Consider the following 25,389-nt stretch of genomic DNA (forward strand, 5'->3'; position numbering starts at 1 on the left):
GGACTCCCTAATTGTGAAGAGGAAAAGGAGGAACAAAAATTAATGACTACGTGTCCTGGAGGATATAATATAAATTTTAAAAGGACAGTCTAGGTAGTGTTTATTTTAAAACTTCTCCATTTTTTCCCTACTCCTCTTTTTACACCATATATGTAGGATTTTTGAAGTTGTTTGTGACCAAAAATGAGTTACTATTAAATTTACTTAATTCTCATCACAGTCAGGATGGTGACTAATTACTTGTTTGACTTTCCTCTGAAAGCCCATTTTGGAATATGTTTGTCAGGGGTATGTAACTAAAAGGGTTAATTTCCAAGACAGAAACTTTTCTTGTCTTGAATTACAGGTTTGTTCTTACTAAAATTGCTTGCCTTTTTAGTTTTTTTCTTTTCATTTATTTCCCAGTATTTCACTGATGAAGCAGATGTACAAGGTTGCCCTCGAATTATTAGTGTCATTTGAAGAAACTTAGTCCAAGGAATAGAGAAATGAAAGGATAGGTAGCTTGCAGATTTAATGGTATTTTGAAAAGGTGTTTTGCAGTTGCTACTAACTGCTGTTTTCCCTTCCTATCGTTTGTCATTTAAAAAAAATGGTTTAAGTATTACATTGAAGAAGAGAAGATTGAGTCTTTTAAGTTGATAAGGGACCTGTTATCTCTTGCTGCATAATAAAATCCCCAAAATTTGGTGGCTTAAAGCCAATTTATTATTTTTCATGATTCTGTGGGTTGACCAGGCTCGTCCTCTGCTCTGTGTTTTGTCAGTGGAGTTACCTCATGCAGCTACATTGAACTGGGAATTTGGCTGGGCCAGGACCATCCAAGAAGGCCTGGTTCTCCTCTGTATGGCTTCTCACTCCATCTAGTGTCTCATCCTCCTGTACTCTCTCCACATGCTCTCTCATTATTCCATATTCTAGCCTAAGCTGCTTACATGATAACTGAATCTCAAGAGTGAAGCTTCCAGGCCTTTGTGAGGCTTAGGTCTGAAACTGGCATAACATTACTTCTGCCACATTCTCTTGGTCAAAGCAAATTACAGGGCTTGCCCAGATTCAAAGGGAGGGGAAATAGATTACCTCTTGTTATGAGTATTGGGAAAGAATTTGTGACCATTTTTAACTAACCACAGAACGTATGAGGTAATGAATAGGATGTCTGCAGAGGGAGATTTGAGTGCAGTAGAATGACAAATTCTTTTAAAAATTGGTTAGATTTAGTAGGTTCTGATACTGTATATACAGGAAGTACAGTAATACATAATTGTATTCTGGCATATTTCCTTTGAAGTGATGAGGATGTATGTTTTATACCAGTACAGTCAAAAGTTTTCTTATGTGAAATCAACTAGGGATGGAAGTTAAATTCTTCACTGTGAGCTTTATATACACTTATGTAAATGAAACAAAATGCTTGGGCTGTACTGAGAAAATTATGGTTCAGCACTATTATGAAGGTAAGTATGATCACCTTTGCTTTTATAAAGATTTTGGGTTTATTAAAGCAGTTCCTCTGTATTCTTGTAGAAAGTAGGACTGTGGAACTATTACATTTGTACTGTAGGACCAGATACCCAATAGGTGTTTACTACATACCTAATGTAATTTTTATAATTTATAGATATGTGTGTACTTTTTTAAGGAAGGTGTTTAAGTTCTGTGTGGTTTAATTCCATACAGATTAAATTCCATTTCAAAAAATGAAAGGAGGTATCCAAGTTTGTTCTTTATCCTTTTTTATTGTAGTCAACATATTTAAAACTGTGTTAATAGACTAATTTACTTAATTCCAATTTACTCCCAACTGTGCCTACTGCTATACTTCATCCATACTGAAGAATCTGTTTGTTACTAAAGTTATCATACACCCTTGGTTCTCCTCCAGGGGCTGGCAGGGTCTGGAGACATCTCTGCTTGCCACACATGGAAGATGGTACTGTTATTTAGGGGATAGAAGGCCAGGGATGTTGTTCAGCATCATACTTTGCACAGGACAGTCCCTCATGACAAAGAATTATCTGAGCCCAAGTATTAGTAATGCCGAGGTTGAAAAAAAAGTGTCAGATACTGAAGGAAGACAGGTTTTTTAACTCTTTTCTTGTGTGTGGCCTTATGCATTTTTTTCCCTTTACATGTGTAATGCAGAAGCTCCTATGTCCTCTATTTTGGAACCAGTTGGGTTACAAAGGACTTTTAAGCCCATGTGTTCAAAATGAACTTAAGTTCAAGGTGACTCTATGTAAGCATCTCTGATCAGAGGCTGGAGTTGACATGCCTTTGCCATGATTGGTAGCTTTGCTCAGATCTCTGGAAGATTTATGAAAATTTTTAATTATCAGTGCTTCTGTCTATTCCCATATGCAGGTATAGAGAGAAATCTTTCCATTGGATGTTTGTATATATGTGGTTTGCACTGTAATCTGACAACAGATGATCCTATAGTGAATCATTTACCGGCTATTAGACAAAATTCTGAGATATTTTGACAATGCTGAGATTTTGGGGTGTTTTAATGGTAGTCACTGTAATAGGGTTTGTTTTAATATTTACTCTTTTGTATATACAGGTAAAAAACTGGGTCAAAGAATTACGGAAAATGTTGGGAAATGAAATCTGTTTGTGTATCGTTGGTAAGTATCATTACTTTTCAAAAATGTCCTTTATTTCCTTAATACTTTATTAAAGAAGAGTAAACAATCCTCATTTTAAAGTTATATGAGACAAAAAGGATGGCACTTTAATATTTAATGTTTTAGAATAATATAAGATTTGGAGGTGATCTTTCAGGAGATTCAAACATCTGTAATTCAAGGATAGCTTTGGGGAACAAGTGGGAAGATAAACATGTAAGGTGTCAAGTCCCATCCTTGCTTTAATTTGACCTTTAGTTTTTCACTGTAATATTTTGTTTGGAAGAAAAGAGTTCAGGAACTACTTTAAAATAAAATTAAAATTAACGACTTAAATTAGTATTCTTGTTCCAAACATTTAACTGTACATGTTTTTCAAATAAGGACAAATTTGACTTAAAGATATAAGTAGATGGTATTACTAATGTGGAGGAATATTCTTAACTAATGTGGAGGAACTCGAACTCACTCTTGGACTTGTGGAATTTCTCTTTGGTTCCCTTTTCTTTTAGATTATTATTTCTGTGATGTAATAGATAATTAGTGAGCAATAGCATATTCCAGACATTGTGCTATGTACTCAGTAGACATTGTAATCCTCATAATTGAGGGCTTTATAGATGTAGCTGATACTTAGTAGCTTGCCCAGTATCAGGCAGCTATCAGAGATGGGGTTTGAATTGAAGTCATTCTGATTCCTATGCTTATGCTGTTAAGCCTCATGATGAATAGTTTCATGATGTTTTCTCTCATCCTTTCTGTGTGATTGATAGAGTAAAAACAGCCTTGGAGAAAGTGAGATTTTAGTGGAGGACATAGAATGTAGTGGTCAGTGTGGGCAAATTCTGTGTTTAGCCTTAAGAATTTTTTTTTTAAACTTGAGTTTACATTTCTTGTATTTTGTCACCATTAGATTAGTTCCAGATCAGGGTGCAAGTCTGGGGGAAGAGGTCAAGGAGATGATCTGCATGCTTAAACTAGATGCCAGATGTTAGGCTAGGTGGTGGGAATATTTTCAGCTCAGAACACTCAAGTGGTAGACCACATAGAAGTTCAGGGACAAAGCTGCAGCTAATTGTTGGGGAGTTTGGCCTGGCCTTGTCTGGAATGTAGGACTTACTAGGAGTGGACGTAACCACAGTAGGTGAATGACTGAGGATTATAATAATTATTGGGATGCTGGTTCTCTCAGAAGAGAGAAAGAAATGACTTTCTGAAACTCAAAGAAACCTCAAGAGCTTGTTACTTGACAGAGGTTACAAAATAACATTAACTGGGTTATATAAGAAGAGTTAGCTGGGAAGTGAGCTTCTGAGTTATTCATTTAAACTGTATATTATTCATGTTCATATTATAAGAAGGTTTAGGAATATTGGATCTGGTAGCTTACTGCCTCAAGTAGGGTCAATCTTCATTTAATAGAATGTTTGTTAATGATTGATATAAAGTATAAAAAGCTCTTTTCTACTGGCAAGTATGACACAGAATTTTAGGTGTAATTCAGAATTGGGAGAATTTGTGAGGCCATTTATCACTAAATGAAAACTTCATAAAGTTAATAGGTCTGTTTAGTCAGTACCTTAGAAGTCCCACCTGTGCTGCTATCTCATCCCCACACTACCGCACTGTCCTCCCTTCACCACCTCCCAGCCCAAACACTATCATGACTTTTTAATGCATGGACTAGTTTTGTTTTGAATTTTATACAAAGGGAATCATACATGTAGTATGAATTCTTTGTGTCTGTTTTTTTGGCTTTTCATTTTGTTTGCAAGATTCCTCCATGTCCTTATATATAGTTGTAGCCATATTCTTCTATTTGCTATATAATACTTTATTCTGTCACTGTTCCACAGTTTATCCTCTTGCTATTGATGGAAATTTGCATTATTTTTTTCAGCTATTGATTTTTATTCTACTCTTTATAGTAGTTCACCATTTATTCTCTCTGTTTTATTACTAACTTCAAAATAATGTTACCTCACAGGATTGTGGTGAAGATTAAATAATGATTTGGAAAATACTTGGCATCAAGAAGTACTTGACAAATATTCCTTTCCCTTTACATGAGACAGCCCTTTAAACAACTGAACTGTTCTTTGACAGTTCACTGAAAATTTTATATTCTCTAGGTCTTCAAATATTTTTCATTTGGCCTAACTTCCAGACATTGTCATCATCCTGACTTATTTTTTCCTAGGTTTATGTCAGTGTATCAGTGTGTTTCATACACAGGAACACTAGAATCCAAACATTTTTGAGCCAGTGTGCCAGTATGTATTTACATGGTTGCCTCTCTTTTTTTTTTTTTGAGAGGGCATCTCTCATATTTATTGATCAAATGGTTGTTAACAACAATAAAATTCAGTATAGGGGGGTCAATGCTCAATGTACAATCATTAATCCATCTCAAGCCTAATTCTCGTCAGTCTCCAATCTTCTGAAGCATAACGAACAAGTTCTTACATGGTGAACGAATTCTTACAGAGTGAATAAATTCTTACATGGTGAACAGTACAAGGGCATTCATCACAGAAACTTTCGGTTTTGATCATGCAATATGACCTATAAACCATCATTTGATTTTTGTACTTGATTTATATGTTGATCCCACATTTCTCCTATTATTATTATTATTTTTATTTTTAATAAAATGCTGAAGTGGTAGGTAGATGCAAGATAAAGGTAGAAAACATAGTTTAGTGCTGTAAGAAGGCAAATGTAGATGATCAGATGATCAGGTGTGTGCCTATGGACTAAGTATTAATCCAGGCTAGACAAGGGCAGCAAGACATCCACGGATGCAGAAGATTTCTCTCAAAGCAGGGGGGGTGAGGTTCTGAGCCTCACCTCTGTTGATCCCCAAATTCTCACCTGATGGCCCCCCTACGACTGTGCCTGTCTTAGGTTGTTCCTCCCTTGGGTTGCCTCTCTTTTTTAAAAATCCTCATACTATCCATTTACCAGCATTGCCCCAAATTGCATACTTTTTAGCAGCATGTCAACTTGTATCTCTTTTATATATAGTTAACAAAATCTAAACTCCTTTTTTTGTAAGTATTGCTCTTGACAGACTTCTCCAATCTTGTCCTTATATAATTTATTCAGACCTGAGTATAGGAATTTCAACTTGTTACATATTTCTGAGTCTAAATGTCTGATATATAATCTAGCTTTTTCATGTGTAAATTAGTTTTGAACCTTCTATGTCCTTATGTAAGCCACTGATCATGTGTTAACCAGTAATAGAAAAGCCTAAACACACTAGCAGAGACTTTTCCTTCTGGGGTTTAGTAACACCGTTGATCAGAGCTGTGATTGCTGTTTGATAGTATTTTGTTTCTAGTCTGTCCTTAACATTTGTATGTTTGCTAAACATGTTTATAATAATAGTTGCCATTTATTGAGTGCCAGATACTGTTCTAAAAATTACACATTTATAGTGTCATGTAAGCCTCCTTGACAACATTGCAAGAAAGTATTGTCGCCATTTCCTTTTCACACATGAGAAAATGGGCTTAAAGAGCTTGATACTTTTCAAATTATGTATCTAATTAGAGGCAGACCTGGGATTTTAACTCAGGTCTTTTACTTCAAGCCCATATCCTTAACCAATGCTATATATTGCTTGCTATGTACTGGACTTTAGGAATAGTGTAGTGAATAAGTAAACAAAATAGGTATGATCCTTGTCTTCCCAGAACTTAATAATATAAAGATGATTGTCTTTGAAGCCTATTGAAAGTTCCCTGTGTAGATGCACAGTAGTATTGAAACAGATAATGAGCCTCAAAGCCTTAATCCTTTAGGTGTCTTGCTTTAAAAGAATATGAGAACTGAAAAAGTTTTGTGCTTTGGAAAGACTCAGTCATGAATAGGTAATTTAGTCTGCACTGTCCATTATGAACACTAATTATTCAAAGAAATAGTTATTTAACAGAGGGATTAAAAATTTATTTTAAAAATAATAATTAGGTTATTAGCTATTTTAATGATAACTGGGTTTATTAAAGTTAAGTTTAAAATATTAAATAATAAAGCAGTGCCTGAATAATTTCTTCTAAGTATTCACTTGAAGCAGTAAGGTGATTGTCTACCTGTCCTCATTTAAAAAAAAATAGACATTGATAATTCTGGTGGTATTTGAAAAAAACAGCATAAAATATTTAGAAAAACAGCTCATAAGTGCTTAGTTATTAGAACAAAAATCTCCTTGCTAACTACAGGAGGCTCCTGTTTTACCTTTTTAGAGGTAGAATCATGTTACTCTGTTGTAGCCATTGGCCACTAGATGGTGCTTTTTGCATTCTTTGTAACATAAACCAACTTGTTTTTCCTCTGGTGACTATTTGATATAATGGCTCTAATATTTAGCAAATTAGAAATTTTATTGACAAAGTAAAGTGTAGGAAATCAGAACTAATGTTATCCTTGCTGAGGTAGACAGATAACTGTTCAAAGAAGCAGGAATTCATTACTGAATTTATTGGTACCTACAGAGCTTTAGTATATATATTCCACTTCCCTCCCTCTTACCTTTAGGCTGCCTGTCATCTAGTTGCTTGCAGCTGGTCATAGTTAGGTGCTCAGATTATTTGAGGTCCTCCATATACAGAACCTCTGGGCTTATACTTCTCAGTTCTAAGCATTGCATTTTTTTTTAGTTGCTTGCTTCAATGCTTCATTAGAAATTGTCTTCTAGACTCTCTAAGGTCCCAAGAAAAAAATGACCTTATTTACAAGGTGTCCTTTTTTTCCCCCATAGGTCAGAATAGAAGAAATGAAAATATTTGTTTCAAGTGTCCTTCCTTAGGGTATTTATCTGCCTTTCCTATATTTCCATTACCCTTAGCACTCTTGTGTGTCCAGCTAGTTCACCTTAATCTCTACCCTGCATTTAATAAGGAATCTGTATTTTGAAGTTTCTTCACTTTTGTTCTGAGGGCGTTTGAGCGTAATCTCCGTTTGGTTCCATTGTTAAGGAGAGCTAAACTTATTTTCAGTAATTTTAAATCTGCATGATATGTATATATTAAGTTCTCATATTTTTAAAACAAACAGTACAGTTTCCTTCTCTGTGGTTGAAAAGTGCATAAAAAGTCATACAGTTTAATGCTATCTTTAACCAGTTCACATCATTCAGGAAACCAAAATACTCCTAGGATACAAGAGACTAGCCTAAATATATATATTTTTTCTGCTTTACAACAAACTCTTTTATTTATTTATTTTTATTTTTAAAAATTTTGTTAATCTACAATTTGTAATCTACAATTACATGAAAAACATTATGTTAACTAGGCTCTCCCCTTCATCAGGTGCCCCCCACACACCCCATTACAGTCACTGTCCATCAGCGTGGTAAGATGTTGTAGACTCACTACTTGTCCTCTCTGTGTTACACAGCCCTCCCCTTTCCCCGACACCCCACATTATTCATGCTAATCATAATACCCCCTTTCTTAGCCTAATATATTTTTGTGAACAATAAAGTAGCCTTGCTTAATTGTTGACTGGAGACCATTGGCTAAGATCCATAGGTTTATCCCTAGGTTCTCTAGTAAACCCCTAGCAAATCTTAGTCCCCATTATACCTATATCAAAGGATAGTGCCTGTCTTTTTGGAACAGTTTTTTTCTCTGACAGTGGAGCTATAGGAGGTATATTAAATGAGTTATTTGAGGGAGGTTGAGGCCTTTGTTTTGATGGTCATGGTTATCCTTATATCATAGGAGTTAACTTTATAGTTGTAGGACATTTAGAAGCCTGCTGGGATTTGTATTGTTTTTCCAGGTGATTAAAATGGCAATTGTATATTCAAAATTGACCTGATTTCATTATAAAAGTAAATCAGTGTTAAAGATTGGCATTTTTACTTTTTCAAATTAGGTAATAAAATAGATTTGGAAAAGGAGAGACACGTTTCCATTCAAGAAGCAGAATCGTAAGTGTTATTCCCTCCCCTTCTCCCACCGGTCACTCCCTGGTAGAGAAGTCTTCCTCATTACACAGTTTGCTTTACCATTTAGGTATTTCTCAAACTCTTAATATAGATTGAACTACTATATTCAGTGAAGCATGTTTATATTGGTAATTTCTGGACTTTGGGCAACATTTAAAGATACTCTACTCTCCTTTTTTAGTAAAAAATATGAGTGATGCAAAAGAAAACTATCATCAAATAGTCAGTGAGTCATTAAAACTTCTAAACTATTTGAGTTCCAGATTAGCTTATAAAAATTTTAAGTCTTGTTATACTTGTGTTCTTATTTAAAATTTGGTTCAATGCATCGTGATGTTAAATGGCTGTATAATCTTAATTTCACTAAGCCTGGGTAGATTAGTAGCTACTATAAAAAATATTCAGATAACAGACATACTATTAAATACATCTCTGGTGTTACTTTTTTTTTAAGGTATGCAGATTCTGTGGGAGCAAAACACTATCATACTTCAGCCAAACAGAACAAAGGAATTGAGGAACTCTTCCTTGACCTTTGTAAAAGTAGGTATATTCAGATTTATTGTTTAGAAATGGCTTTTTAAAATATAATGGTAGTATTTCTAAAGTGGTATTTTATAGTCTCTGTTAGTAACCATATTGATAATTTTTCACATGTATCAACTATTATTTGCTTAATATTTTTTCTTTAATTTTCTTTAATATATACCTACTTTAGCCCTATTTTAAGTAGTAAGGTTATGAAGTCATACATGTGATATGTGCTAATTACATATAAAAATGAATGCATAACTATTAAAAGTAAAAACAGGGGAAATATACAGATTAAAAGAGACTTAAGAGCTCTAACAATGTGTTGTGGTAGATGGACTTTATTTGAATCCCGACTTGACAAGCTTGTGAAAAAGAATATTTGTGAAACAATTGGGACTATATGAACACTTACTGGATATTTGATGGTGTTAAGAAATTATTGAGGTTCCAGTTCAAGATGGTAACATAGGAAGATCTTAAGCTCATTTCCTCACATGGACATATTGAGTCTTTAGCTACATATGTAAAATTTTTTCTTTAAAAAAAAAATCTGGCTGAGTGAAAACTAACCCTTGGGCAAAGGAGAAAGCAGGTAGGAGAGGCTTGGACACCATTTCAGCATAACCCCTATTCCTGGCACAGCAATGCACATCTGGGAGGGAACTCAAAACCTCTGGCTTCTCCCTGTGGTGCAATGGATTTGAACCCCACATTGGGTATCCCAACTTTTAAGATAGGTACTTGAGACAAAAGCCCACAAAACTAACTTTGTAAAACTAATGGGGCTTGGGTCCCAAGACCGCAAGACTGAAATGATCTAAGAAACTATTCTTAAAGGGCTTGCACTTGGACTCACCTACCCCAGTGCTCAGCTTAGAGTTTGCTAATTATGAGGACTTAAAGTAAGGGAGGCCTACCTGCTTCTATTAAAGTGTCATCCTAAGGGGCAGGCATCTAACTTAACAGATACAACTTGGAGCCTGCTGGAATATTATCCAGGGACAGAGACTGGTGGGCACCATCTTCATGCCCTCCTTTTGCCATGCTCTGGTTTACCTGGAAAGGAGCTTGTACACTTGTTTGTAGCCTTGATTGTTGTGACTGCCACCTAAGAGACACTTCGAGATTGTTTGGTTCTACTAGCTAGAGGGGTTATGCTTGTGGTCCCACAGGGCTTTATATATTTCCATACTTTAAAAACCTAATGCCGGAGGATCTGGCTTCTAGTCAGCCTGAATCTAGGTGCTGAGCTCCTCTGGTAGGCCTTGACACATCCTCATCTCCTTGGATTCGTTAAAAATATACTGGGCTGCTTGGGAAGGCCCACAGGTTTGAGAGAAAATTTTTCTGAGGCAGGGTGGAATGACAAGGTTCATCTCCTACATGAGGCCATCCTTCAACACTGGGAGAAGTATTGGTTTCATCTACTATATAGAAACCAACACAGAATTAAGCAAAATGAAGAAACTGGAATATGTTTCAAATGAAAGACCAAGATAGAACTGCAGGAGGTAAAAAAAAAACCCTAATGAAACAATGAGAAGTAATTAACCTGATAAAGAGGTCAAAGTATTGGTCATAATGATGCTCACCAAAGTGGGGAGAACAATGAACACAGTGAGATCTTGGAAAACATAAAAAAGTACCAGTAGAAATCATGGAGTTGAATATAATAACCTGAACTACAAAATACACTAGTGGGTGAAAAAAGATGGCGGCATGATAAGTGTGACAGAAACCTCCTCCCAAAACCACATATAACACGAAAATACAGAAAATACAACTAATCCTGAAAGAGCAAGTGGAAAGAAGATTGCAACAGATGGCCTACATCTGGGAAAAGAGAAGGTATCACTGAAAAAGGGTAAAGTAGCAAAAGCCATGAGCCAGCAGAACCCAAGCCCTCTTCCCATCCCAGCTCACTGGCAGGAAGAAGAAAAATGGAGTGGGGAGGGAGTAGAAGCACAGAACTGCTAAACACCCACCTCAGGAAATCTGCTCTGGGAGCATAAACCCACATTACATAGTGCTGTGGAGATTAGTAGGGTTGGAAAGCAAAAACAGGCAGAATACATGGAAAGACTGAGATTCTAGCCACTTCTGGAGAATAGGTATGCACAATGGGCTCCCCTGGGGCAAAAGGTGGGCACTTTGAAGGACTTCCCAACAGCAAGAGGAGTGCTAAAGGAGTAAAGATTACACAGAGCTTGCTGCTCAGGAGAAAGGGCAGGTGGAGAAACCTTCCCAGCATACTCAGCCCAGCAGATTGGGAACTCGTAGGGGCTTCAGGTGCTCTTACCCCCTGGCTGGCAATGCAGCACCAAGGTCCCCCACTATGATTTGCAGTCTGTAGCTCCTTCCTCCTGAAAGGCAGCAGCTCACCAACCTGCTGGCCCAGCTATCACGCCAGGCTGGCTGGAGGGTGGCCTCGCCTACAGAAACTACAGGGGCATAATACAGAGGCTCCTTCCTCATGCTCGGCTCATTGGCCCTGGCACTGGAGACAGGCAGTGCAGCTGGGAAGCAGGAAAGAGCTCTTTCCTCCTGGCAGAGACCAGCATCGCTCACCTGCAACCTCTGCCATCCCTCCAGATGCTGGCCACCTCTAGAGAGTAGAGTATCTGGGCACTAGAGGGCACCACGTACACAAAGTTGTTATTCCATAATAATCATTACAGATATGAAATGGAAAAACAACCTGGTACAGACCAAAATGCCTCAAACACTGGAAAGAGGGCTGATTGAAACTGAAATCACCAATCTTCTTGATAAAGATTTCAAAATAAAAATCATAAACATGCTCATGGAGCTACAGAAAAATTGTCACGATATCACGGAGGACTTCAAGAAAGAGGAACCTTGAAAAATAAAGTGTCTGAAATGAAACATATAGTGGAGGGATTTAAAAAGAGATTAGATGAGATAGAGGAGACAGTAAATGAAATAGAAATTAGAGAATGGGAATACAAAAGCACTGAGGCACAGAGAGAAAAAAGGATTTCTAGGAATGAAAGAATATTAAGAGAACTGTGTGACCAATCCAAAATCCAAAGGGAGCACTATTCCATTAGAGGGATATCAGAAGAAGGAGAGAGAGAAAAGGGATAGAAAGTGTCTTCAAGGAAATAATTGCTGAAAACTCCCCCAATCTGGGGAAGAGAATAGTCTCTCAGGCCAAGGAGGTGCACAGATCTCCTAAAACAAGGACCCAAGGAGAACAACATCAACATATATAATAATTAAAATGGCAAAGACAGAGTACTAAAAGCATCCAGAGAGAGAATAAAGATCACATACAAAGGAAATGCATCAGGGTATCATCAGACTTCTCAGCAGAAATCTTATAGGCCAGAAGCGGGGAGGGACATCATACATTTAACTCAATGAACCAAAAGAACCTCAAACCAAGACTAGTCTACCTGGCAAGATTATCATTTAAATTTGAAGGAGGGATTAAACAATTTCTAGATAAGCAAAAGTTGAGGGAATTTACCACCCACAAACCATCTCTACAGTGTATTTTGGATGGACTGCTCTAGATGGAAGTGCTCCTAGAGCTAAATAGCTGTCACCAGAGAAAATAAAACCACAGTAAAGGAAGTAGACCATTAATTACTAAGCAAATGCAAAGTTAAATCAACTACCGACAAAGTCAGTCAAGAGATACACAAAGAGTACGGAATATGACACCTAATATATGAAGAGTGGAGGAGCAAGAAAACGAAGGGAGAGAAAAGAAAGAACCCTTAGATTTTGTTTGAAATAGCATAATAAGCGAGTGAAGTTAGATTGTCAGATAGTAAAGAAGTTGCCCTTGAGCGTTTGGTAACCATGAATCTAAAGCCTGCAATGGCAGTAAGTACATATCTATCAATAATCACCCTAAATGTAAGTGGACATAGAATTACATGACGGATAAAAAAACAAGACCCATCTATATGCTGCCTACAAGAGATTCATTTCCAGTCCAAAGACATAGAGTTACAGGATGGATAGAAAAAACAAGACCCATCTATATGCTGTCTACAAGAGATTCACTTCCAGCCCAAAGACATATGCAGACTAAAAGTGAAGAGATGAAAAAAGATATTTCATGTAAATAATAGGGAGAAAAAAGTAGGAGTTGCAATACTTGTATCAGACAAACTAAACTTTAAAGAAAGTAACAAGAGACAAAGAGGGACATTATATAACAATAAAGGAGTCAGTACAACAGGAGGATATAACCATTATATATATGTATGCACCCCACATAGGAGCACGTAAATATGTGAAACAAATACTAACAGAATTAAAGGGGAGAAATAGAATGCAATACATACATTTTAGGAGACTGAACACAACGCTCACTCCATAGGACAAATCAACCAGATGGAAAATAAATAAGGAGACAGGCACTGAACAATGCAGTAGAAGAGATGGACCTAACAGACATCTACGGAACACTCCACCCAAAGGCAGCAGTATACACATTCTTCTCAAAGGCACATGGAACATTTTCCAGATTAAATCACATACTAGGCCACAAAAAGAGCCTCAGTAAATTCCAAAAGATTGAAATTGTGCCAACCAGCTTCTCAGACCACAAAGGTATGAAACTAGATAATAAATTATACAAAGAAAACAAAAAGGCCAATGAACACATGGAGGCCTAACAGTATGCTTCTAAATTATCAATGGATCAAAGACCAAATTAAAACAGAGATCAAGTAATATATGGAGAAAAATGAAAACAACAACTCAATACCCCAAAATCTGTGGGACAGAGTGAAGGCCATGCTAAGAGTGAAGTATATTGCAATACAAGCTTACTTCAAGAAACAAAAATAATCCCAAATGAACAGTCTAAACTCACAATTAACAAAGCTAGAAAAAGAACAAATGAGGCTCAAAGTCAGTAGAAGGAAGGACATAAAAAAGATTAGAGCAGAAATAAATAAAATCAAGAAGAATAAAACAATAGAAAGAATAAATGAAAGCAGGAGCTGGTTTTTCGAGAAAATAGATAAACCCCTAGCCAGACTTATCAAGAAAAAAAGAGTCTACACACATAAACAGAATCAGAAATGAGAACAGAAAAGTCACGATGGACACCACAGAAATACAAAGAATTATTAGAGAATATTATGAAAAATTATATGCCAATAAATTGGACAACCTAGAAGAAACAGACAACTTTCTAGAAAAATAGAACCTTCCAAGACTGACCTAGGAAGAAACAGAAAATCTGAACAGACCAATTATCATATGAAACCAGTAGACCACCAGCAATGAAATTTAATTGGTAATCAGAAAACTACCTAAGAACAAAATCCCTGGACCAAATGGCTTCACTGCTGAATTTTATCAAACATTTAGTTTGATACCAATCCCCTTAACAATTTTCCAAAAAGTAGAAGAGGAGGCAATACTTCCAAACTCATTCTGTGAGGCCCGCATCACTCTACTACCAAAACCAGGCAAAGACACCACACACAAAAAAAATTACAGACCAATATCCCTAAAGAACATAGATGCAAAAATACTCAACAAAATATTAGTAAACTGAATTTAAAAATCATCAAAAAGATCATCTATCATGATCAAGTAGGATTTATTCCAGGGACACAAGGATGGTACAATACTTGAAAAATCCATCAACATCACACACCACATCAACAAAAAGGACAAAAATCACATGATCACCTCAATAGGTGCTGAAAAAGCAACTGACAAAATTCAACATCCGTTCATGATAAAAACTCAACAAAATGAGTATAGAGGGCAAGTACCTCAACATAATGAAGGCCATATATGACAAACCCACAGCCAACATCATACTCAACAGTGAAAAGCTGAAAGCTTTTCCTCTAAGATGAGGAACAAGAGAAGGATGCCCACTCTCCCCACTTTTATTCATCATAGTACTGGAGGTCCTAGCCACAGCAATCAGACAACACAAAGAAATAAAAGGCATCCAGATTGGTAAGGAAGAAGTTAAACTGTCACTGTTTGCAGATGACATGCCATTGTACATAAAAAGCCCTAAAGAATCAACTCCCAAATTATTAGAACTAATAACTGAATTCAGCAAAGTTGCAGGATACAAAATTAATACACAGAAATCTGTTGCATCCCAATAACTAACGATGAACTAGCAGAAAGAGAAATCAGGAAAACAATACCATTTACAATTGCATCAAAAAGAATAAAATACCTAAGAATAAACCTAACCAAGGAAGTGAAAGACCCAAACCCTAAAAACTGTAAGTTACTCTCATGAGAGAAATTAAAGAGGTCACCAATAAATGTAAATACATCTGTGCTCATGGTTAGGAAGAATTCATATTGTCAAAATGGCCATCATGCCTAAAGCAATCTAAAATGGCCATCATGCCTAAAGCAATCTACAGATTCGATGCAATCCCTATCAAAGTACCAATGGCATTCTTTAGCGAACTAGAGCGAATAGTTCTAAAATTCATACAAACCACAAAAGACCCTGAAGAGCCAAAGCAAACCTGAGAAAGAAGAAGAAAGCTGGGGAGGTTGTACTCCCGACTTCAAGCTCTACTATAAAGCTACAGTAATCAAGACAATTTGGTACTGGCACAAGAACAGACCCATAGAGCAGTGAAACAGAATAGAGAGCCCAAATAGAAGCCCAAGCATATATGGTCAATTAGTACATGATAAAGGAGCTGTGGATATACAATGGGGGAAATGACAACCTCTTCAACAACTGGTGTTGGCAAAACTGGAAAGCTACATGCAAGAGAATTGAAATTGGATTATTACTTAACTCCATACTTTACTAAAGTAAACTCAAAATGGATCAAAGACCTGAATGTAAGTCATGAAACCATAAATGCTTAGAAGAAAACATAGGCAAAACTCTCTTGAATATAAACATGAGCAACTTTTTCCTGATCACATATCCTCCGGCAAGGGAAACAAATGCAAAAATGAACAAATGGAACCAAATCAAGCTAAAAAGCTTCTATACAGCAAAGGATACCATCAGCAGAACAAGAAGGCATCCTACAGCATGGAAGAGTATATTTATAAACAACATATCTGACAAGGGTTAACATCCAAAATATATGAAGAACTCACATGCTTCTATACCCAAAAAGTAAATAACCCAATTAAAAAATGGGCCGATGATATGAACAGACAGTTCTCCAAAGAAGAAATTCAGATGGCCAACAGGCACATGAAAAGATGCTGCACATTGCTAATTATCAGGGAAATGCAAATTAAAACCGCAATGAGCTACACCTCACACCAGTCAGGATGGCCACCATCCAAAAGAAAGGAACAACAAATGCTGGTGAGGATGCAAAGAAAGGGGAACCCTCCTACACTGTTGGTGGGAATGAAATCACTACTATACCAGCCTTACAAGAAATGTTAAAGAGACTTTTTTAAGCTGAAAAGAAAGGGCATTGATTCATAATTCCACATATGAAAGGAAAAATCTCACCAGAAAGGTAAATACATAGTAAAGGTAGTGGATTAGTTATTTATAAAGCTCATGTGAAAAAATACAGAAGTAGTAAAAATAACAATGGTCATGATAATTAGTTAAGGGATACACAATATAAAAAGGTGTAAAATGTGACATCAAAATTAAAAAATATGGTTCAGGGAGAGTAGTCATGTTGATTTTTATAATGTCATCAAACTTAAGATGTTAACAGCTTAAAATAGACCATTATAGATAGAGGTTGTTTTATGTAAGCCTCATGGTAATCATAAAACAAAACCATATCAGTATACACAGAAAAGAGAAAGGAATAGAAGCTTAACTAAAGAAAGTCATCAAACTGCAAAGGCAGAATAAGAAAAGAAATGAGCAGAAAGGATCTGAACAGAGATTTTTCCAAAAAAGAAATACAGATGGCCAACAGGCACATGAAAAGATGTATCACATCGCTAATCATCAGGGAAACGCAAATCAAAACCACAATGAGATATCACTTCACACCAATTAGAATGGCCAGTACCCAAAAGACAAGAAATAACAAGTATTGGTGAGGATGTGAAGAAAAGGGAACCCTCCTGCACTGTTGGTGGGAATGTAAATTAGTTACAGCCACTGTGGAAAGCAGTATGGTTGTTCCTCAGGAGACTAAAAATAGAAATACCATATGACCCAGTAAGCCCACTCCTAGGAATTTACCTGAAGAAACCAATGTCTGGTTCAAAAAGATATATGTACCCCTGTTTATTTACAGTAGCCAAGGTATGGAAGCAACCAAAGTGTCTATCAGTAGGTGAATGGATAAAGAAGAGGTGGTACACATACACAATGGAATATTATTCAGTCATAAAAAACAAATAAATTGTGCCATCTGTGATGACATGGATGGACCTAGAGGGTATGATGCTAAGTGAAATAAGCCAGGTGGATAAAGACAAATACCATATGATTTCACTTATATGTGGAATCTAGAAACAAAACAAAGTGAAATGAATAAAATAAGAGTAGACACAAAGACACTGAGAAGTGACTGGTGGTTACCATGGTGGAGGCGTTGGAGCACAAGTGTGGGGAAGGTGAGGGTGATAAAGGGGAGGAAAAATTCTCAATCATAGTATAAATTGGTTACAGGAGAGTAGTGAGTGCCACATGGAGAATATAGCCAGTCGTTTTATAACATCTTTCTATATTGGCAGATAATAAGTGCACTGCTGGTTGGAGTGAGGACTGAATAATGTGGGTAGCTGTTGAACTACTTACTGTGTTGTATACTTGAAACTAATATATGATTATATATCACCCATACTTCAATTTAAAAAAATATACAAGAAATAACAAGTGTTGGTGAGGATGTGGAAAAAATTGAGTGCTTGTGCATTGTTGGTAGGAAAGTAAGTTGTTATAGCTACTACAAGCCAGTATGTAGGTTTCTCAAAAAATTAAAAATTGAACTACCATAGGATTCAGCAGTTCCAATTCTGGGAACTTATCCAAAGAAAATAAAACCCTAACTTGAAAAGGCACATGCACCCCCATGTTCATTGTAGCGTTATTTTATGGGCCAAGATACCAAAACAACCTAAGAGCCCATTGAAGGATGAAATGATAAAGAAACTGGTGTGTGTGTGTGTGTGTGTGTGTGTGGTGGGATATTATTATATAATATCCATAATAAATAATGAAAACTTGCCATTTTCAACAACATTGACAGACCTTGAGGGCATTATGCCGAGTGGAGTAAGGCAGAGAAAAGATAAATACTGTATGGTCTGTCTTATACATGGATTCTAAAACAGAAGAGAAAAACTAACCTTATAGATACAGAGAGCAAATTGGTGGTTGCCAGAGGCACGGCATGGCTGCTGGGAAAAATGGGTAAAGTTATTTATTTTTAGTTTAAAAAAATTGAATTATTCTCTATTTTTAAAAATGTAGGTTTTTTAAAAGTGTGACTATAGTGTTGTGTTTATGCTTTAAAACAAAGTTCTTTTTTTTTTTAAAGTTACCTTTTAGAGATCATTAAAATAATTCATGAGTAAAATTATGTGTCCAGAATTTATTCAAAATATGGTAGAGATGTTTGCTTAGTATGGATGAAATTGTGTGTTGGACATGGGATTTTTCATTGTCTTAATTCTTTCTACTTCAATATGTGTTTGAAATTTTCCACATAAAAAAGTTTTTTTAAAAGAAAGGAGACTGTTTATATATACAAACTGAAAGTCAGTTGTCTAGCCACCAATAGGATGTATATCATACTTAGGAAAACCTTAGTCTACAGAACAATGGATTGAAAAGATTTTGTCAAACTGCAGACTTTTTTGTGAATTTGATCAAACAATGGTTTTTCTTTCTAGAAAAATGTACGTATATACAAACTTTGGAGTAAATTTCAGTTTTATGAAAAGCACCTGAAATTCAAAGCACCTGAAATTCACTCATAATTTTTCCAGAGCAGTGGTTCTCTGTTAGGTCCCCTGATCAGCAGGATCAGTAGCACTTGAGAATGTCTCTGGAGGTGGTGCCCAGATTCTGTGTTTTAACAATCGCTCCATGTCATTCTGATGCATCCTAAAATTTGAGAACTACTGCTGTTCATATAAGTCACCTGGGGATCTTTTTAAAAATGCATATTTTGACATAGTGGGTCTGGTGTGGGCCTCTCATTTCTAACAGGCTCCCAAATATGGATTATGCTGTCCATACTTTGATTGTCAAGGTTCTAGATCAGTGGCTTAGACATGTTACAAACCTCACATGTTTATTAAAAAAAGTTTGGGTATTCCTCATATAGTTATTTAAAAATTATAGAACATACGTAAGCACTATTGTAATTTATACATTATAAAACATAAAAAATAGAAATTTTGAAAGGTGAAGGAAAAACAAGTAGAAACTAGGATTTCTAATGTTTTCTAGTTTGATCTCAGTGAATTGTCCTACACACCTCACTAGAGAAAACCATTGTTGAAGAAAATCTCTGGATCCAAGTTTAAGAACCCCTTTTTAAAGAATTCCATCTTTTCTTTCCTCTTGTTTTCAGATATGTATTTTGCAAATAATTACTCCTAATCTGTATCTTGTATTTTCATTTTTCTTCACTGTCTCTCTCAAAGAGCAGAAATTCTATATTTTTATTAGGTCCAGTTTATCCGTTTTTCTTTATGGTTCATGTTTGTGTTTTACATGAGAAATCTTTGCCTAACTCAAAGTCACAAAAATTGTCTCCTACATAGATTTCCTCCTATATTCTTCTAAAAATTTTATGTTTTGTGCTTTACATTTGGTTCTATAATTAATTTTTTGTTAATTTTCACGTACATTGATGTATAGATACATGTAAGTGTCCATGTAAGTTTCTTGAAAATTTTTTCTTTCTTCACTGTATAATCTTGGCATATGTGTTAAAAATAAAGTGACAGTATGGTTTCTGTATCTGGACTCTGTTCCCATTGATCTCTGTATTTCTCATTTTACCAGTATCTCATTTTCTTCGTTAGAGTAACTATGCTCTATCTTTAAATCAGGTAGAGTCCTCTTTCATCTTAGACTCTTTCATTCTTTCAAATATCACTTGCGTAAAAAGAGTATATTACTATTTGAAGAATAAATCTTGTACATGAAATTTCACATAATTGGAACAATTTGAACTTTGACATAATTATTTTTTATTAAAGTATCATTGATATCATCTTATATTGGTTTCAAATATACAATACAGTGGTTCAGCAGTTACCCATATTATTAAATCTTCACCCCCTCTAGTGCAGTCACTATCTGTCAACATAGTAAAATGTTACAGAATCATTAACTGTATTCTCTGTGTTGTATTACTGACCTCATGACCACCAGATATTGTGCTTGTGAATTATTGTGCCCCTTTATCCCTTCCCCCTCCCCCTTAGGTGACCATTAGTCCCTTCTTGGTGTGTGTGAATCTACTGCTATTTTGTTCCTTCTGTTGTGCTTTGTTTTTATACTCCACAAATAAGTGAAGCCATGTGGTATTTGTCTTTCTCTGCCTGGCTTATTTTACGGAGCATAATACCCTCCATTGTTGCAAATAGCAGTATCCATCCATGTTGTTGCAAATAGCAGGGTTTCTTTTCTTTTTATGGTTGAATAATATTCCATTGTGTATAGGTACCACCTCTTATTTATCCTTTCATCTATTGATGGACACTTAAGTTGCTACCATATCTTGGCTACTGCAGATGGTGCAACAATAAACATAAGGGTGCATATGTCTTTTTGAATCAGGGATTTTGTTTTCTTGGGGTAAATTCCTAGAAATGGAAATACTGGGCTTTGATATAATTTTTAAGTGTATTTGGATAATCTTAAGGATTTTGCTCATCAATAGTTCTTTGTTCAAACCAAAAACTTCTTTTCTCTCTATTGATGTCACTGTGGCCATTATATAACAGGACAAATACACTATTTGCTATACTATGCTGTTAATAATTAATATGCTATTTACATTTTTTATACTTGCAGCAAAAGCTATTTAGTGAGCTGACAAAATATTTATTATATTTAATTTCCTTGTTGGTTGAAAGTCAGAAATAGCTATCATGTTGGCATACTGAAATTACAGAAGGAGAAAACTCAAAAGATTTTTGTTCTAAATAGTTTCTCTGTTTCTCTTTCTTAGGGATGATAGAAACAGCACAAGTGGATGAGAGGGCAAAAGGTAATGGCTCCAGTCAACCAGGAGCTGCAAGGCGAGGCGTACAGATTATCGATGATGAACCTCAAGCCCAGGCTGGTGGCGGAGGGTGCTGTTCTTCTGGATAACTGTTCACATCTAAGAAATTTAAAATATCAGACTGTGGATCATTGCCCTCAACATGAAGACTGCCATATTCTAAGTCACATTATTTTACCAATGGAATTATAGAATTAACAGTATTTTAAATTAATGTTTATAACACTGAAGAGACCTTAAGTGCTAAACTTAGTGGAATTTGTGACCAGAGAATTGGCATTTTCTACAAATGTTAACAAAGCAATTACCAATGGCCTTTTTACATATTTTTTTCTTTAATAAGGAATAATATGCATGTAGAAAAGTCCTACTTAAAGGCTTCATTTATATTCTTTTAAATCAGATCTTTATTTAATAACTTATATATGTTGTTGGAATGGTATACATTTTGCAGCCCTTTGTATTTTGTGGTAGTTTGAATTGTATCACTTCTAAACAGCAAGTGGTGTTTTTCTTTTAATTAGCAGATACCTGAAGGACTATTTTTGCAGGGTTTGCACAGGCCCCTAACTGTCTACTACTTTGATATAATCTATATACATCCTGTATGCTGAGCTAGTAATATACATTGTAAATGACATATTAAATATTTTATCTGCTTTTACAAGCGCAAGGTGCAAAAATATATACGGTAGTCTCATTGATGACTAAAATGAATTAACATTTGATGATAATGCCTACGCTTTTTGACTCTCATATAAAAATCATAGTTCTCCTTCACTTTTGTCTTAACTTGAAAGTGGCGTGTTTAAATTTTCATATACAGTGTACTTGAATTATTGCTGTTGTCACATTTTTTGCCTCTAAGTCCATCAGATGATTGAACAACAGCATTTGCCTTTTGGTTTGGGTTTTTTGTTTTGTTTTTTTGGTTTTTTTGTTTGTTTGATTAAAGAGATGACTTCTGCCAATTTTCCTTTTGAATGGTTACCTTAGACATATTTGGAGCATATTGAGTTTCACTTTTGCAATGGCTTTAGTTTTCTCTTAAGCTTTATGTGAGATGGGTTCACTGGTGTGAGGAGAGGAAAAGGTCCCAGACAGTTGCCACTCACCAAGACTTCATTCATACAGCACATTAGTGGTAGTGTATGCTCCTAAGGCAGCACTTTTAGATCCTTTTTTGAGAAAATTGTAATTGTTCATTGCTTACCAGAGATGAACATAGAAAGTTTGTTTCATTTTATAAGAGCTGTCCTTCTGAGTTTTTATGAAGGGAAACATTTCGTGTAATGTAAACACTGGAAAGATTTATTATAAAATTATATTCTTATATACTTTGTAAATTAGTCTCTCATTAGTTTTTTTTTTCTTAAGCATAGGATTGAACTTAAATTTGTTAATTTAAATAGAATCAGGCACTGCCCATGGAACAAAAATTGTGGAAATTAACATAATTGTTCTTGTCCTAATATATATATTTTTTCATTTCTGTCATTCTTGGAAAACTAGTAAATGTTAAGTCTAAGATAAAGTGGAATGGTCCTGGATTTACTTCTTAAAAGAAGCAGTAGTATGCAATAAAAGTTGTTAGCATGAACAATTAAGAGGTTATAAAGAGGTTATAGCTACTGAAGAAGTACTACTATATATTTAAGTTAATAGCTTAAATTTTCCCAAATGGGTGAAAGTTGAATGAATTGACAACTTGATGTTACAATGTTAGAATTTTAACTCAGTGTTAAGTGTTCTTTGAGCCTCCTTCAATTTTTATCCTTGCCAGAGAACACACTGACCTCTCTGTTGTGTGTGTTTGGGAGGGTGGGGTGGGAAAAGTTGGAGGTAAGCTAAAATTGTCTTCCTTTGTCAGAGGACTACTATACTCTTGTCTCTGGGTTTCCTGTGAAGTTTGTGTTTATGCAGCAGGTGCGGGGAGGCAGGGAAGATCATAAGGACAGATACAGGAAAAATTGTTTGGCTCTTCTGGGTCTTTCAGAGGTAATTAAGCCTTACCATTTTTACTGCTGTGGATGTAGATGGGAAACAGGCTCTTCTCCACTAGAATGATAAATATCTTTTAAACTAATTAGCGATTAAATTGAGCTTTATTCCAAAAAAACAAACTGATAAAGCCTGATAATTGGAGAGTTGTACTCTTGAATTTTGACCCTGTATTCATGATACAAAGTCAAGATAGGAACCTCTTTTCGGAGTTTCCAGATAATTACTCATGGAAGTATTTCTCTTAACCTCAAGCATTTCATTCTTCTTTTTTTAACCATTAATTTAAGCTAATTTCAAAAGAACCAATAGGTAATATGATATACCTGCCCTTGCTCTCATGTCCAAAAAAGGTCTTCAGGCAGCAACAGGGTGGGTAACGAAAGAGGACCAATCAGCTGCAGTGCGTCTACAAAGGAAAGGCAAAGAAATGATAAAACAAGACTGAGGAAATTTTTCTAACTTTCTTCATCCCCTTAATTCACATTTTGTGTTCCTGTCCTTATAATTGTGCTAATAGGAAGAAGACACTTGTTATTGTGTTGTGTATTAGAAGTGGTAGGTAGGTAGAACCAATATATTTTTCGACTAGTAAGTGTATACACTTAGTAGATATAGTTAAAAATTGGTTTAAGATCGTTATTTAAGAAATCTGAATATTATGTTGAAAGTATACAATCATTGTTTCTGTAATGGTGATGGGTGTTCTTGTTTTGCTTTGTGACCATCGAGGAAAACTGTGGTTTTTAAAAATGTACATTGCACCAATTTTGGGGTAAACAATAATCTCAAAAGAAAAAGCATCACGTTGTATGAAATATGAGTCTGAATTTGTTTTGTTCTGGGGATATCTCCTGAAAATACCCTAAAGTTATGGCTGTTAGAGCTAAAGTGAAATCTTTTTAAAAAAGTATTAACCATATTTTATTAGTGATTGCTTTTTATTTGGCATTCAAGTAAGGTAGAAGAATAATATTTCCCTTTCAGTTTTTCAGTAAGAAAAGATAGTTTGAAAAATGGGGAGGAAGGTAGTAAGGAGTAGAGTGGAAGTCAGGTAGATGTGGAACTCTACAACCTGACATTTTTTAAATCATTTTTTTAAATGTTACTTTTATCAAATAGTTTCTATAAACGTAAAGTTCTGCATTGTGCCAAATACTTAGAACATTCAAAAAAGTGAATTGATACAATTTATTTATTTTAATTTGTAATTTTCTGTTTTCTATATTGTAAGTACTACCCAGGAATATAGATTATTGATCTTATGTTATCTCCAAGTAATATAATATACCCTTTGAATAACCACTTACATTATATCTAGAGGTGGTTCGATCTGTGCCTTTAACTTTTGAAATTTATCTTTTGATTTCTATTTGCCATTACAGTTCTCACCATTTTCTTTATAGATACAGTATAACAAAGAAGGAATATGTAATGTATGACCATTTAAGATGTTGAGATCTTCTAGAAAAGGATGTACATAGTAATGGCCATCCAGGAGCCTTACAATAATGTCTAAGTATATATAGAGAGACTGAGAAGATCCTTGAGTATTCTTTCCTAAATTACAAAATGCATTACCTGGATTTTAACAATTGAGAGCTGGGATTCATTGAACATGTACATTTACTTGATTTCATAATTGTGATTCTGGTGTGTTGCTGTTCTATAATTTTTAATCAAGTAAAACAGTTATCTATTTGGTGTTGTGGAACAAAATTCATGCTGTGCATATTTGCCTGACTTTGATGGCTTTCCCCTTTTGAAGAAAACAAATTAATCACAATTCTGAGCAAATTTTCTAAGTATTTTAATATTAACCACATGTAATAAAAAAAATTTAGATTACTCCTGAGTTTCCAATTTCAAGCAAGAATTCTTCACTTATAATAAATATCCTATAATTTGATAGACCTTTAGCACTGCTTGTGCTCTCTAGAATTTATGTCATCTTTTTTCTGTGTAGTAGATAAATGAACTTGGCTAGTTTGAGTTAAATGGCACACCCAGCAGGAATCTTATTCTTAAAGCACTTGTCCTCTTTAGAAGCCTGCACATATTTTAAATGCATCACATTAAAACCAAAAGA

At 35.3% G+C, this 25,389-nt stretch overlaps 1 protein-coding gene across 1 annotated transcript in view; it reads left to right on the forward strand.

Moving 5' to 3' along the window:
- The window catches only part of RAB21 (RAB21, member RAS oncogene family), a 37,766-nt gene extending 12,611 nt beyond the window's left edge, over positions 1-25,155 (forward strand). The window contains exons 4-7 of the mRNA XM_017677966.3: positions 2,567-2,630; positions 8,520-8,574; positions 9,047-9,135; positions 21,246-25,155. Coding sequence (XP_017533455.1) covers positions 2,567-2,630; positions 8,520-8,574; positions 9,047-9,135; positions 21,246-21,388 — 351 coding nt within the window. The 3' untranslated portion in view covers positions 21,389-25,155. The remainder of the gene's footprint in view (positions 1-2,566; positions 2,631-8,519; positions 8,575-9,046; positions 9,136-21,245) is intronic.
- Positions 25,156-25,389: the final 234 nt, after the last annotated feature.

The sequence above is a fragment of the Manis javanica genome, chromosome 10 (assembly GCF_040802235.1).
Source record: "Manis javanica isolate MJ-LG chromosome 10, MJ_LKY, whole genome shotgun sequence".
Classification (NCBI taxonomy): domain Eukaryota; kingdom Metazoa; phylum Chordata; class Mammalia; order Pholidota; family Manidae; genus Manis; species Manis javanica.